The following is a 15544-nucleotide window of genomic DNA, read 5'->3' on the forward strand; positions in this document are numbered from 1 at the left end:
GCGCGAATCTCACGACAGTGATACGCGAACGACGACAGTGGACTCGACGAGACGACGACCCAACGACTCTTTCGATCCATTTTCAAAAATTAACTCCGTCTTTAACCTCCCCATCTTGGAAACGAATACACGTTATTCATTCCGTTCGTTAACAGAGAATATCGAGGAATCGCTCCCGTAGAAAAGGAATACGTATCGGTTAAACTAAATACAGGCTTCGTGATAAAGCGATAAATAATTTCTCGACTGTGACCTCTTTCGGATTACCTCGAGATCGATTTCCCCATGTGATCGGGAAAAGATATGGTTTAGAAACGGTGAAAGATTTAAGAGACCTACTTACGAATACGATAGCAAAGAAAGCAACGTTTGAATTGTTTCTATCCTTCCGTCTCGTTTCGTAGACGTAAATTTTACAGGGTGTCGCGAATGTCTTCTTCGGCTCGATGACGGTGTGTACGTCGAAGAATTTTGAAAGAAACGAAAACGAAGGAAGCTTCGCTAGGGCAACCGACAACCATAGACGTGGATCGATTCGATACACGCGGTGTTCGAGGATACTAGGCCCATCTTTATTTTAGAGAAGATTCGAGTGATTTTCACGGGAAGCGTAAGAATTGAAACTGGAACGTTGAGAAGTGACCTCGACGAACCGAAAGCAACGTTCATGCGTGAATGAAAAAACGAAAGGTTCCGTAGTGCGAAAAACCCGATCGAAATGATCGAGAGGCGTCGAAAAACGATGAACGAACGCGATAGAAAAAAATCCGGGCACGAAACAGAGATCGCGATTTCTTCGTTTCGTCTCTTCTTCTTTCTCACTCTCACTCTCTCACTCTCTCTCTCTCTTTTTTTTTTAGTTTCGTATCGTTCGCAAGCTTATCCCATCAACGTCGCACGCTCGTTTAGGTAATCGCGTGTATAACGTACGTAACATCGCTAAATAGTATATACACACAGTTACAATTACGGATTAGCGTTTCACATTTATCATACCGATAGACAATATTAATAACTTGGTTGTATTTTCATCGTGTACTCGGCTAACAATTCCTACGTATTCTAACCGCTAAACGTTAACTAAACTTGTTTCGCTTAACCATACACCTTGTTTTTTTTTTGTTTAAATCGTCAGTTTATGCGCCCCTCTCCCCCCGCTCCCCATCTCTCTCTCTCTCTCTCTCCCGTCTCGCTCGCTTCCTTGGCGTACATACTCTTAAACAAGTACCTAAAATTAATCCTTCGCATAGGCATATTGCGCGCGTCGTCGCTCGAGAGCCCGAAACACGCCGCGCGTGTTCGCGTCTCCGATACGTCGCGACGCCCCCTCAGTTCAAACACGTGGAAAATGAACGATCACCGTCTCTCGTCCTGATCGCGTTTTCCTCGCGCGATCGAGAGGATCCGGTCCGTACGACTCGCAATCGTTATACTTTTTCTTTCTTTTTTTTTTTTTTTCTTTCTTCCCTTCGATCGGCTCGCGAAGAATTGGTCTATCGGATTATCGGTGATTATCAGTCCATTGAAGTCGACGATCCGTCGTCGGCGATTCGATCGAACGCAAAGAAAAAGAAAACGAAGACGCGAAGAGAGAAAAAGAAACGGGGGAGGAGGGAGGAAAAAAATACAAAAAAAAAAAGAAAAAAAAAAACAAAAAGAAAAAGATGAACGGGAGAAAAGATACGGTGGAAACGCGGCGAAAACGCGTCGCGAACGCAAAAGAGAGAGATATTATACATGCGCGCGTGCGTGGAAACGGAAACGCTTCCCGTGTCCCACCTAAGGATTATAGTTCACCGGGGCGAATCGGTCCTGTCCTCGGGGCTCCCGGTCGATCGTTCCCACCCTCGAAACACGCGAAATGTATCTTCGAACTTTGCTCGTACTCGTCTCTCTTCGTTGGACGAGAAACGGGAGAAAAAGATCGCGAGGATCATTTTCATCGAGGATCCCACCGAGACTCCGATTCAACCTTCTTGGTGGAGAGAGAGGTTTCGTTGGAGCGAACGACGCTTCTTTTTTTCTTTTTTCTTTTAATGTAATCAGAGAAAGTCCACCGTCGCGAAGAGAGAGCCTTCAAAGCGATCGAAAAATCTCTCGTCGAAAGGATACCGCGCGAGGGTGGGAACGATCCTCCTCGACCGATCCGCCATTGGTCGCGCGCTGGCACTACGTATCTACAAAGGAACAAAAGTCTGGGTACTCGATATTTGGCACAGATTAAACGGAATTTCGGTCCGCGATCTATCGCCCCCTGGCCCCCACCTACACTCGTGCAACCGCGAACGGCGCGACGAGAACGCTTCGAGGGAGATCAAGTTTCTTTTTCTTTTTTTTTTTTTCCTTTTTCTTTTTTTTTCTTTTTCTTTTCATCACCGAAAGAGTCCCTCGGCTCCGTCGGCCGTCGTCGGGGTGCATCTTAATGTGTGTCAAATATTAAGCATGCGTGTAACGTGTGAATACACACGCGCCCGCGTCGTTCGCGATCGCGGTTTGCGTATGTACGAGTGTGTGTGTCTGTGTTTCCGTGTGTCTGTACGTGTTTGCGTGTCGATTGACCGTTTTAATATTATCGTTGCTGTTGTTCAGTAATCGCGGTCCATTCTCGTCGTCGCGGCAAGCTTCGAAAATGGTAGCCCCGGGTTCGAATGTGTCGAGGGGAACAAGAGAGAAAAAAAAAAAGAGAAAAAAAAATTAGAAAAAAAAAGAAAGATGACTCGTACGCGTCGGTCTCAAAAAGTGAATGGATATCGCCCTGGCGTCGTCGAGTGTATACTTTTTCATTCTTTTTGTTTTTTCATTAATTCTCGTAACAATGTAAAAAAAGAACGTAAATAAGTGTTCACGTATACATATATAATATATATAGATATATATATATAATATAATATATATATGTATATATGTTCATTATGTATGTATGTATGTATGTATGTATGTATGTATGTATGTATGTATATATATATATATACTTATATATCTACATATACACGTATACACATATATATGCACATACATGTATATACACTGGAGGATCAATATGCGTGTATATACGTATATATCGTGTGTATGCATGTATATATCGGTACAATACATTATATGCAGCCTTAAATTCTAGGAATATTATTATAATTATTATTATTATAATTATTATTAATAATTAATCAATTAATTAATATTAATATTATTATTATTGTGGTAGCAAGTCGCTTAAGTCTAGAAAAATGAAAATCCTGCCTCGCAACATCAACGAGGGGAAACGCCCGCTTCGCTGTCTCGATTCGCGAAGGGAGTACACACATGAAAGTGCGGGGGGTAGTAGTTTCAGGGGATGAACCAGGGTTAAGGAGGGATGGGGTGAACGGAGACTGAGACGATTCGAACCGGGAAGTGCAGCAGAATGGTGAATCGTTTCGAGATTCGGGACGTCGTGGGATCGTTATCATCGTCATCGTCATCGTCATCGTCATCGTCGTCGTCGTCGTCATCGTTCGTCGTCGTCGTCGTCATCGTTGTCGTCCTCGTCGTCATCGTGGTCGCGTTTTCGCGCGAACGAGTTCGCGAACGACACATCGGAGGAACAGTATGCATATCGGTGGTATTTACAAGAAGTAAAAGGTAGGGACGTAGAGGAAATTGTTGTTGTTGTTGTTGTTGTTGTTATAGTTGTTCTTATCGGAGACGTTTCGACGACTCGGTGGGCGAGGATCCTTTCGTCGAGCTTCGACTTGGCCCCACCTTCGTTTCGAGTTTCTCGATCGGCGTCGATATCTCGAGCGCGAGTGAGCGAGATTCATCGATCGCGGTCGATCGACGTCCATCGAACGCGAGAAACGACGACAGTTTTTTCTTCGAATCTTTTTTTTCCCTCCTCCTTTTCCGATGTTTCGTCGCGGCGATCGTGGACAGACAGAGCGAACGAAAACGCGCGTTCGTTGAACGGTTCGAAACGAAGGCGGACGACGGGCAGTAGGAACATACGAGAGAAAAACACCGGACCCCAGACTCGTCGGTTGTCCGTACGGTCGGTGATCAACGCCGAGCGCAAGGAGGCCATCGTCGCCGAGCGTCGATCGTCCTCATCGAGGAAAGAAGAAACACGCGTGTGCCTACACGGGGCTCCGTAGCGTCCAGATAAAACTGTCGCGCGAGCGATTCTCCCGTATTCTCGTCTCGTATATCGCGCGCTCTCGAGAGCGCGGCTCGCACTTGGACGAAAATTAACGGTTCTTATACGGGTAGTTCCTCTTGTGTCCGGAACGCGTCGCGAGGGGTGCTTCTATTATTCGTTTGTTTGCTTTTTTTTCTTTCTTTCTTTCTATCTTTCTATCTTTCTATCTTTCTTTCTTTCTTTCTTTCTTTAGTTCTTTCCCGAGCGGAGGCCGTTCGGTCGCGGCGAGCGCGTTCAGTTTACCGATCGCGGCGCGCCTTTCGATCACGAGTGCTTCACCACGATCACGCCCGGTCGCTGCTGGGTCTGCTGGTGTCTGTGGAACTGGAGGAACTCGGCCGGCAGTAACCGTTGCTTCGCCGTGGACGATGTGGCCGTGGACGTCGGGGTCTTCGTCGCCGTGTTCGCCGTTTGTTTGTTGGTCAACGCGAGTGGCACGTCCTGCGCCGGCTCGTCGCTGAACAGATGGTCGCCCTCGAGGTGACGTATCGCCTCGACGATCGTTTCCAGATTCTGTCGAGAGGTGTTCGCCAGATACAACCTCGCCTGGGGTGTACCGTCGTCCAAGGAGTTCGACGGCGACGGCAACCTGCAATATCAACGATTACCGAGATACTCGATGGCGTTCGGAGGTTAAGTTCGTCGATACGAACGAACGAACACCACGATCGATCCGTTCCCTCAACTGTGTTACGCGCGGTTGCTCTTCGGCAAGAACTCGACGAGGAAACTGGCAATCCCGACGATTCGAGCAAAATATGAAATCCCGCGATCGATGGCTACCGGTATTTTAGTTCTCCACGTGTCTCTCCGTATCACCGATTCTTTTCAATCCGATTCGGATCGAGATCGCGAGACCCCGCTCTCCGGGAGTCCCCCGCCGTCCCGTTTTAGAAAACACCGATATCGATCGGTCGTTCTCCACGACCCTTGAGCTTTAACCTCGAAACAATGAAACGTACGAAATCTAAGTAAACTTTCGTCCTCTCGGAGACTTGGTATTTTTCTTTATCGTTTCCTCCGGGCAGGGTGTCCCGCGACACGTGGCAAACCGGAAGAAAGTTCGCGTAAACGGTACGTTCTTATCTGACCTTGTTTCTCGAGTCACGGCGAGTTTGTTCTTCGCTCGTCCATCGCGAAACACGTACGAAATTCTTGCGTTCTCCGTTCGTCCAGATGTCACCTCTCGCGAGTAAGCCTAGAAGACCTCTCGCGAAGTATTTCGATACCGTCGATGAGCATTCTCCGCGGCTACTTCCGCGTAGCGAAAGAACGACTGTGACGCGAAACTCGTAGCGACTCGAACGCAAGGTCAAATACATACGCACGTTTGTGCAAACTCCTTTCCATCGTTTCGATCGATCTGTCCACCTGAACGTTGTCTCCGTGTGCCACAGGACACTCCGTGCAATCTATGTATCGCGAACAGAGCGGAAAATCTTGAAACGGTAGAAACTCTAGGCAATTGTTTGGTTATCGTCTAGCCCTGTCGGTGGTTCAACATTCGAGCCGAAGCTCGAGAAGAGATCCGATAAATGGGATCTCTATTGTCTCGATGAGTAAATCTTATCCAATTGAGAAATTTCCCGACACGCGGTACAAGAATTGGTCAACGCTCACCTTTCAACCTCGACCTTCGGTTCCGCTTTTATCGCCGCCTCCAGGACGCTGGGTAACCGCTGCGGTTCGGCGACCGGTGAGAACGGCCTGCTAGGGCTCGCGGTGATGTACTGCGGTGACGAGGTTTTGAAGTCCCCTGTACTCGAGGCGTATGTGACGCGACTCGACGAGGAGAACGAGTCGGCGGTGGTTTGCTCCTCGATGGTGGCGAACGCCTGATTCTGGCTGAACGCGACGATCTTCGGGCTACCCGGGCACATTTCCTCCTCCTTGATGTCCTCCGGCACCATGTCGGCCGGCTGCGGTGACAGGGGCGGTGAACTCGGGTCGGGACTAGACGTTTCGACGGTTTGGGTCGAACCGATCGGTGGCAGGGACACCACCGAGACTACCTGAAGCGCGGCGACCGCTTCCTCGGTCTCCTGAGCGATCACGTTGTCCGTGTGTTCGATCACCTGTGCGTGGAAATTTCATTCAGGGCAATGGATTGGCTCGAACGAGTGTTCCCGTGACACGCGACGCATCGCACGACCATTTAAAACCCTCCCAGTACCAGCGGTTTAGGTGACCGTGCTGGAGATAACCCTTGGGTTCGGATAGACCCGTATTCCGAACTCGCGCAAGTATTTCGAATAAAAATTCCATTACCTCGTCGTACGTCTTTTAATTTTCAAGCAAAGTTCCACTAACGGTATAAACGAGCGGTGCGAAAGTCTCCATGGGTCCAAAAAGACCCACGCGTGGCAAGACGAGGGGTCTCGTAGACGATGCTACGCGCGAAGGATGAGAGGGGATAATCGGAGGGGGAAAACAGACCGTGAGGGGCCCCTACGTTGGTCAGCGCTCACGATAACCCCCACCACTTCCCTCGAGCCACTCCCTCGGGGATCTTATTAAAGTTGTCCGGATAATACAACGTTTAACACGTTGGCTACCGCGCGTCGTATATCCGTGACGCGTTGATTCTCGAGAGGGACCAACGTCAAGTACGATCGTCGATGATGATTTTCTAGCTGTACACGTTGTACTCGAACCTGTATTATTTTTCCTCGTTACAAGGCGAATAAAGTCGTTAAATGAGGAATGAAATTTTCATAATCGAGCAAGAGCTACGGAACGGTCGATTTGTTGCGTCAATGGTTCGACGATATAATAAATAACCAGGAAGTTACACCGTTTCGTGTATCCGGGCAAAAATCGTTTCGTATATACGGGTAGTACTGTGTACACATTGGTACGAATGTGTACAAATTATACGAATCTTGCCTGTTTAAGAAACGTGTCAATTTTTTTTTATCAAATTTTAAACGAACCTTACCGAAATTCTAACGAAACGCTTTTCAAGAACGACACTGGATACACTTGAAAACCACGAACGGTACTCAATCTCCGAAACCACGTTTGGAAAACGTACGTTTTCACGGATGAAAGTTTTTAACGAGTCTCCGGATCGGTTTTGTTCTCTTCTTCGATCGGAATATCATACTTTTCGAAACCGTGTCCTCTTCCGCGAACTTCTTCGTCGATTCGCGGAACACGGGTTCGAAATTTTTTATAGTTTCACTTTCCCATGGCGGTTTCGTAAAAGATCCCCGAGAGAGCCGCGCGAGATACTCGGACGCGTTGATAAACAGTGCGGAATGAAATTATTCTTCGGTACCATCGATATTAATTACGTTATTTATGCGGTCCGCGACGCAACGTGATGTTTCGCGAAGCTGGGCCAGCCTCCGTGCACCGCAGTGTTTATTTTGTACCATTGGCGAAGTGTTTTCGGAATGCATAATTTAGCAGAGGTTCGCGACGAATACGATCAATAGAAACGAATCGAAGACCGGCTTTGTTTGTCTTCCCCGTGTTACCGATAAAACTTGCTTTTCGCGTTCGATGAATTGTTTTCCTGTGTCGTCGAAAATAAAGAAACGTTAGATCGCGGAACGTGGATAATCTCCAGGGTATAGAAATTGTAATCATCGATTGGAATTTACTCAACGTTTTCGTGCACGTTCGCGCATCGATGGACACGGTTCACCGGTAAGATGAACTTTGACAACCGCGTGTAGTTGACACGAATCCGCAGAATTCTAACCGAAGCTCTGTCAGGTGTATGCGGTTGATACGACAGTTAAACGGATCAAGCTACCATCGTAATTTCCAAACGATCGACACGTCATTGTACGATACCTCGTGCGGCTGATAAGTGATCAGCTGATTGTCCCGGAATCTTTCCGGGTAGAGTTGACTCTGTATGGCTCTCATCTGCTTCTCTAGATGCAGCCTATTGTGACGCTCCCTCTCCAACTGTCGTCTGAGCTCTACCACCTCGCTGTTCACCACCGAGTGTCCCTCTGTGGTCACTGTTATTACGGACAAAGGTTCGGGAGACATGCTGCCCAATCCCTCGTCGCCGCTCTCGCTAACGTGCATCGGTAGGCTAACGACAACACCCCCTGTAACGAAGAAATTCCAATAATAAACGATTTACGCAGATCGAAAAATAACAGATGGAAAATTTAACACGAGACGAGGATTTATATTTACAACGCGTTTCAAACGCTCTTCGACTCTGTATCGCGCGAGTCTTCTTAGACGAAGCACAGTAAAGAACAAAATTTCAATTGAAGAGAAGAAGAGATCGTTGAAACATTCCTTGTCCAACTGTTTACGTATCCTTCGCTCGAAAGGGTACAATTTTTCCATTTAAACCTTCTCCAACGTCCAGCTTCGAACAGATGGTTCACTTTTGGTACGTTTGTCGTTGGAAAAAGTACGCGTGGAACGTTTTCGAAATAATTATTTCGCGCGAAAGTTTCGTCGAATTGGGCGTCGACTTTTCGCGCGGAAAAAAAAATAGAAAACATCGAAGCGTTAAGGACAAATTCGCGAATCGTTCGTTTGGACGTTAACCAGCGCGTTCGCGTTGCACGATGATTATTTTACGAACCGTTCCACTGTCTATCTGGTTCGATAGTCCGCAAACTTCGCGGCAGAGCTCGCCAAAGGAGAGTAAACGAAGTTTTCGATCCTATCGATCGAATTGCGACTTTTTTCCCGCCGCGAACCGAACGGAATATCCGGCGCGGGACCGTCGACCACCAGGAATGTAATTACTCTCGCGAAAATGACGAACGACTCCGCTATATTAATCTTTGCGCTGCTTTCGGGGTGACAAATTAAAAAATTCCCCGACGAGTTCCTCGCGACGAGACGAGTCGGTGGCGCAACGTTAACTTATTCCTATCGCGCGTGGTAAATTGGCGACGAGTTCGCCAATTGCTTTTTTCCTCAACGACGAACCATCGATGAACGTTGATTCGATCATCGACCGGCACGAAAAGTATCCAACATTTTTAATCGTTACGTTCCAATATTATCCGTGCAACGGTGTCGAGCATCGCGTACAATTTCTCGTAACACGAACGTTCATCGACAAGAATCGAAAATTTAGATTCTCAAATTTCTTCGAATTTATCTCGAATTTGGTGGTACACTCGGTGTACGGAATTAAAATGAAAAATATAATAATTCGGTGGTTAATTACGCGGATGATCATCGAAACGGTCGAAAAGTGTGGAAAGATTGAATTCAATCGTTCGTTTCGCGTCGTAAGATTTAAACGAGGGAAAGATTAAAATATTTTCAACCCGCGCCATTTTCGCGATCACCGAGCCAATTGACGTTGACTTCTCGAGAATTGGGAGCGCATTATGCGTACAAAGTGCCGCGCGAAATGTGCGAGTCAGGGTACATTGATTCGTTCAATTTGTTCTGCTCCTGGTTCGTTGATTAATTCAAGTGGGAGAAGAAATTATTACCGGATTTCGAGAAGCGAGAATCACTCGACACGCGTCCGTGTGTCGTTTTATTTTTAGAAGTACTGCTGGCCGGCTCGTCTTCGCCGCACACTTCCATAAGAGTGTTTATTTCCATCGTTGTTTTCGATGCGTAACATTTTCATCCTTATACTACAGTCTTTATTTCGATGATTATTCAAAAGTCTAAATTTTGCTTATTACTCGATCGTCCAAGTTATCGTAAGTATTTGGAAGTATCGACTTTGGTGATTACTTGAGAATCTTGCTTTCGATAGTTGAGATTATCGATTTGAATAATTGTTCGAAAAGTTTGGTTCGATCTTCGTTGACAATTTTTACTTCGATAATTGGTCGAAAGTTTAGAATTTGACAATCATTCGAAAGTCTAGATTTCGATGATTATTCGTGAATCTAGATTTTGACAATTATTCGAAAGTCAAGATTTTGGTAATTAATCGAAAGTCTTCCATTCGACAATTGTTTAACCGTGTAACGCTCACCTTGATTGTCAGGTTTGCGTTTCTTGATCGGAACATCGCCACCCTCGTGCTGGTTCACCAATCGTTTCAATTGACAGTTCTGTGACAGCAGCTGGGTCTTCTCTTGTTCCAGCTGGTATATGTATTCGGCGGTCTGCTGAAGTATCGCAGCCTGAAAGAAGAACAACGGAACATCGTTTCAGTAAACGATCCATCCTATTAATTTTACACTATACGGTTATCGATCGTTCCGTTTCAAACATTATTCGTGATATTTTACACAATATTTCCACTATAGCGGAGAGAAACCAACGCGCTTATATTTATCGACGGTAAGCAGCTTCTTTCCAGAGTCGCTATATTTCCAGCTTTAGAAAAGACTCTTTGGGCGGAAGACGAAGCAGCGGAGATATTTAACATTTTTCTAATTTTGCGGAAACTTGTTCCCGGTAAATTCCACCGTTCAGGGAAAATCGGGCTTCGATCCTCGATATATCCGAAAATTGCTACCGTTCGAACGTTAAATTAACCGAGCTTCGCCCAAGTGGTTGACCACGTCGATTGCTGTGCCAAATATTAAATGTAAAATATTCTCGACGTTTGTCGAAACCGATTTCGCAAAAGGTAGAAAGACTCGATTATTCAATACCGTACTCGTTATCTCAAAGGATCGACTATTGATCATTATTTCATAGTTATGAATTCTAATTTGTTACTTCAAAGTATCAATTTACTTTATTCTACAATTCTGTAAATTATTTTATAATTCTTACATAAACATTCCAACTTGTTATTTCAAAGTATTAACTACTAATCGCTATTCCATACTAATCGAATTCTAACGCGTTACTTAAGAATACACAAATATCATATTCGTTCGTTGCGTAAGCTCTTGGAGGAAAGGTTGCAAGCACTGAGCGTTGGTCACCGGTGACCACCGTGGGATCGTACGCGTTGAAAGAGTCTGGACCGTGGCAAGGGCATTTCCGTTCGAAAATACGAGTCGAGGAGGAGAGGAAGCAGTCTCGTTTAAAATACAAGAAACGAGGGACGGAGTGGAAGTGGGCCACACATTTAAAAAGAATCGAGGGTAATGATACGCGCGGGCGCAGGTGTTCCCTAAGTATTATTTGTAACCTGCGTCGGAGGATACGAGTAATGGTGGGGCAGAAAGGGGAGAGGGACGTAGAGAAAGAGAGAGGAAGAGAGAGAGAGAGAGAGAGAGAGAGAGAGAGAGAGAGAGAGAGAGAGAGAGAGAGAGAGAGAGGTGGTACTTCCTGTTTACACGGCACGGGCTTAAAGGGTTTTACGCGGAAGGGTGGAGGGGACCACCATGGGTCTGCGCGAGTCGATAACATCCGGAGAGCCGACTATCGCGTGTCGCACGTACGTACTACGGCGTAGTAAAACGGGAACGGTCCCGTGGAAGAACCAGTGAAAACAAAAGGGCCAATTGATACCGACTCGAAGGTAACGGGCTCTCGCTGTACGTCTCGCACCTGCCGACAGGTGGCCAACGAACAGATGCTCCCGTATCGTAAAGCTTCCTCACGACCACGGGGAACCAGTGTCTTCAGCTGTTTCTGGAAAATCCGCTCCTCGTCCTCGCCCCTTGAATTTAAAATCGCCCCGGTTCGACCGCGATAACGCGTGTTTCACGTGCCGGGAATAACCTCGGGACCTTTAATCGGATTTTCTCCGACAGACTAGGAACGAGCTGCTATTTCGTTATTATTATTTTCTTTTTTTTTTTCGAGATTCGACTCCCTTCGAATTTCCGAGGGAACGTATCGTGGAACAACTCGAAAGGAAGGGGACAATTCGAAAGGATAAACAAACGATACACTCTTCGATTATCCGGAACGGTGTACTCGAATAATTTTTTTCATCATTTTCCCCTCGAAACCTGGTTCCATTCCGGCTGAAATGTAACAATGTAGTCGTCGATCGTTGCGACCAGTAACTGAAATTTCGAAAGACAGCTGACACGATGATTATTCGTTGTTACGAATTTTTTCAACGAACGCGACTGTGTAACGTGCGATGTAAATTTATTTTTGCAATTTGTAACGTTTGAAACAGTGTACGTTACTTTGCTGAGAATTGTTTGCAAGAATGTTGCAAACTAATCGTACAAATGGAAGTCTCGACGTTACGGTTTCAATTCGATCCGGTTTTACGGTAATATTACAATTTGTAATTTTATAGTTTCCATGTTACGAACTCGATGCAATTTTCTAAATGTGCGATAAACTTTCTCGCGTACGCCGGATCTTCGAGACGTTGCACGGGGCGAGTCGATAAGAAGTGTTATCTAAATTCGATCAAAAAATGTTTCGTACGAGATATGCTGCATCGAAAAACAAGACACGTTTCACACCGGAATGCATTTTTAATTTTTCGACGTCTCGTGTATACCGAGCTATCAAAGGGAGCTTGAATTTCTTAAACCGCGATACACGTATTTGATAAAAATGTACGTCTCGACGAAATATGTAACATCGTTGAAAGAATTCAAGCTCGTCTCGATATCTTTGAAAATACGGGCTATAAAAAATCGAAAAGAAATTCGTTTCTCGATTCGATGGAGAACGAGATACTTCACGCGACAGTTTCTATCGTCTCGCCCTGTACGAAATCGAGACAAATCGAGAAAGCTACGAGTTCGAAGAACCGTACGGTACAAGCGATGAAAACTTGGACACCCTGTACGCGGTGAATGAAATTTTTTTCGCAGAAAGAAACATACATCACCGACGTGAATTACAAGCATCGGTAATCTCTGGCCGCGCGTGGTATTCACGCTGCTCTTCGAGTAGGATGGCTGCTCGGTCTTTACACTGTATTTTTCTATTCGAAATTAGCTACCATTGGGCGAGCTAAGTGAAATTGCGCGATTGGACGTCAACGAGGGAAAGACATCGTAATGCAACGAAACGAACACGATTGAATAGATTCTCTTCGTCGAGAATCGTTTCGGTGTATTTGTTCCGCGAATTCATTTATAGTTACGATAATTCAACGATCGATACGTTTCGATGGAATCGTCAAACGTGCGGAATAATTTCCTTGGAAAAAATTCTTTTCCAATTCTGGACGATGAATATTTACGGTCTCTTCGTTCGTAATTATTTTTTTACCGTTAATCGTTTACGTCTATGTTAATGTTACCGCGTTGATTCACACTTTGCGAGCGATCTCTGGCCGGTCGTTTGAAAAATTAATCGCGATCGATCGCGCGCAAGTTTCTTCGAAACTCGAAACGAAGGGGACAATTTGAAAGGATAAACAAACGATATACTCTTCGATTATCCGGAACGGTGTACTCGAATAATTTTTTTCATCATTTTTCCCTCGAAACCTGGTTCCATTCCGGCTGAAATTATTACCTCGAGTCTCGATTTGTGTTGTTTATTTCGCAAATTCACGGTTCGAACGTCGATCGAACGAGTTGTAAGTTTTAACGATTAACACAGCTCTCGCCAATTTTAGGTGCTTCTTTTATTTCTATTTTTTACCGGTGGTAGACGTCCCAGTGGCGGTGCCAATGTACTTTTGGAGCCAGTCGCTTTTTTCGTGGCGTAATGTTTGCAATACGTCGCTAACATCCACGTCACCTGAGCGATTAAGTCGTTCGCGCATCTTTGGGGACTCAAAGCCTTACGATATGCAAATAGAACTTTCAACGTCGTTCGTTTCCATCCCTTTCAACGAACCACAGAAGGATTCGGAATTTTTCTAACGCGTAACGTACGAACTGTTGCCAACACGAATTAATTTTAACTCCGTGAACAACGCGATTCGAAAAGTTACTCGAAAAGATACGGTGTACCTTTAGTGGAGAGTGATCGAAAATCTGTAGGGTTAATTTTTTTAAACGAATTACACGATTACGTAGAAAATGTTTGTCGATACAAGTACAACTTACAATTGTTACTCTCGGTTTGCAATCATTAGACAAAATATTGCGACAGGATGAAACCGTCGAGCGAAAATAAAAAGCGAATAGTTGAAACAATATTTAACGTAAATTAGACGGAATTCTCGGTCGATGTATTTGTAAACGACCGTAACATTCATCGAGATGAAATCTTCTTGCAACGTTTACACAAATATCGAACGATGTTATCGTTCTACACGATATAAGTCTCCGTTCGGTCCCAAGGGCTAAACACATAGAGGTTTACCGTATCGTATTTTCTTTTGCAACCGTTCGAAATATAACGATAACTTTTTCAATAAACGTTCGCAACGAAGACACAGGAGGACCGAATAACAATTATTTCAGTTGAGAAGGAATCTTCGTTGTAAGAATAAACATCGGTCGAGAATCTCGACGCTACGTTGATAGAAATGAACAAAAATTGGACGATCCACGAATTGTTTTCGAAAGTTCTCGCTGGTAATAGTTCCGAACGTTCGTTACATTTTGAGAACAAAATTTTTCGTTCGGTGCCACGAGCTATAATTTAGCGAGCAGTTAACGGTGGATTTATCGCACCATTTTGCCACATTTCCAACCGTGCTCTCATCGTATTCAACATTCGAAACTTCCAATGGAGTAAAGCCATCGTTAAAAGTTTCGGTTTGCTCTCCCGCGAGTGTGTTCGAAATTCCGGAAGTATTGGGCAAACGATTACACTTTACACGCCAACTGTCGCCTACGTACTCACCCATCTCGAGGATCGGACACTTATTTTGCAATGTTTTCGCGACACGTTTGACATTTTTCTAACACTCGTCGCGGAAACGATCGCAACGAGTAGAGTTCGTACCGGTTGAAATATATGCGACAGTGAACGATCGCGCGTAAAAGTTTCAACAGTAATTACAATACTGTCGAGGAGAAACTAAGAAACGAAGAATCTCCCACCCTTGGCACGGTTCAACGAGTCTACGAACCAATGAAAGAACCGCATGGCGATTTGGAACGCAGGTAGCGACGGGAAAATATTTCCAGTAATTAATGCCTTTGACCAAGGACGATTTTTCAGTATTTACCGACCATATCGTGAAGAATTGTTACGGCGGAGGGTTACCCTTGCTCTTTGTTCGAGACCTACCAATGGTCGCGTATAACTGTACAACAATGGCGGATATGGCCGCTTGGCGGATTATCTACGAGCAATTTTCATACGAGCAGTTTTCAAGTGTCCGTGTTCGTGAACGTTTGCGCGTAACGAGGACAAATGGAAGTATCTTATTTTTTCTTTTCAATTTTTCAATCCGTATCTATCGATATATTTCATTTGTTTCGAACAACCGTAGAAAAAAGTCGTTCGTATTCGGTGGAAATTCGAAGAGGTATGAAAAATTTGAGACACGAACGACGTGTTTCATTCCTCGATTCTGTGGAAAATTTATCGACGAGCGCGAATTATAAAATCGAACGAGTACTTTTTTCAACGCGGATGAGATATGTATAAATTAAAGCGCGAAGCACGTCTCGGGAGACGTCC

At 45.1% G+C, this 15544-nt stretch overlaps 1 protein-coding gene across 1 annotated transcript in view; it reads right to left on the bottom strand.

The window, feature by feature from the left end:
- Positions 1-3043: 3043 nt before the first annotated feature.
- Positions 3044-15544, bottom strand: part of Crp (transcription factor cropped) — a 254909-nt gene continuing 242408 nt past the window's right edge. Inside the window, exons 3-6 of the mRNA XM_076325903.1 lie at positions 10107-10257; positions 7976-8241; positions 5792-6246; positions 3044-4760 (exon numbers count right to left, since the gene is read on the bottom strand). Of these exons, the coding sequence (XP_076182018.1) occupies positions 4436-4760; positions 5792-6246; positions 7976-8241; positions 10107-10257 (1197 nt within the window). The 3' untranslated portion in view covers positions 3044-4435. The remainder of the gene's footprint in view (positions 4761-5791; positions 6247-7975; positions 8242-10106; positions 10258-15544) is intronic.

The sequence above is a fragment of the Ptiloglossa arizonensis genome, chromosome 13 (assembly GCF_051014685.1).
Source record: "Ptiloglossa arizonensis isolate GNS036 chromosome 13, iyPtiAriz1_principal, whole genome shotgun sequence".
NCBI lineage: Eukaryota > Metazoa > Arthropoda > Insecta > Hymenoptera > Colletidae > Ptiloglossa > Ptiloglossa arizonensis.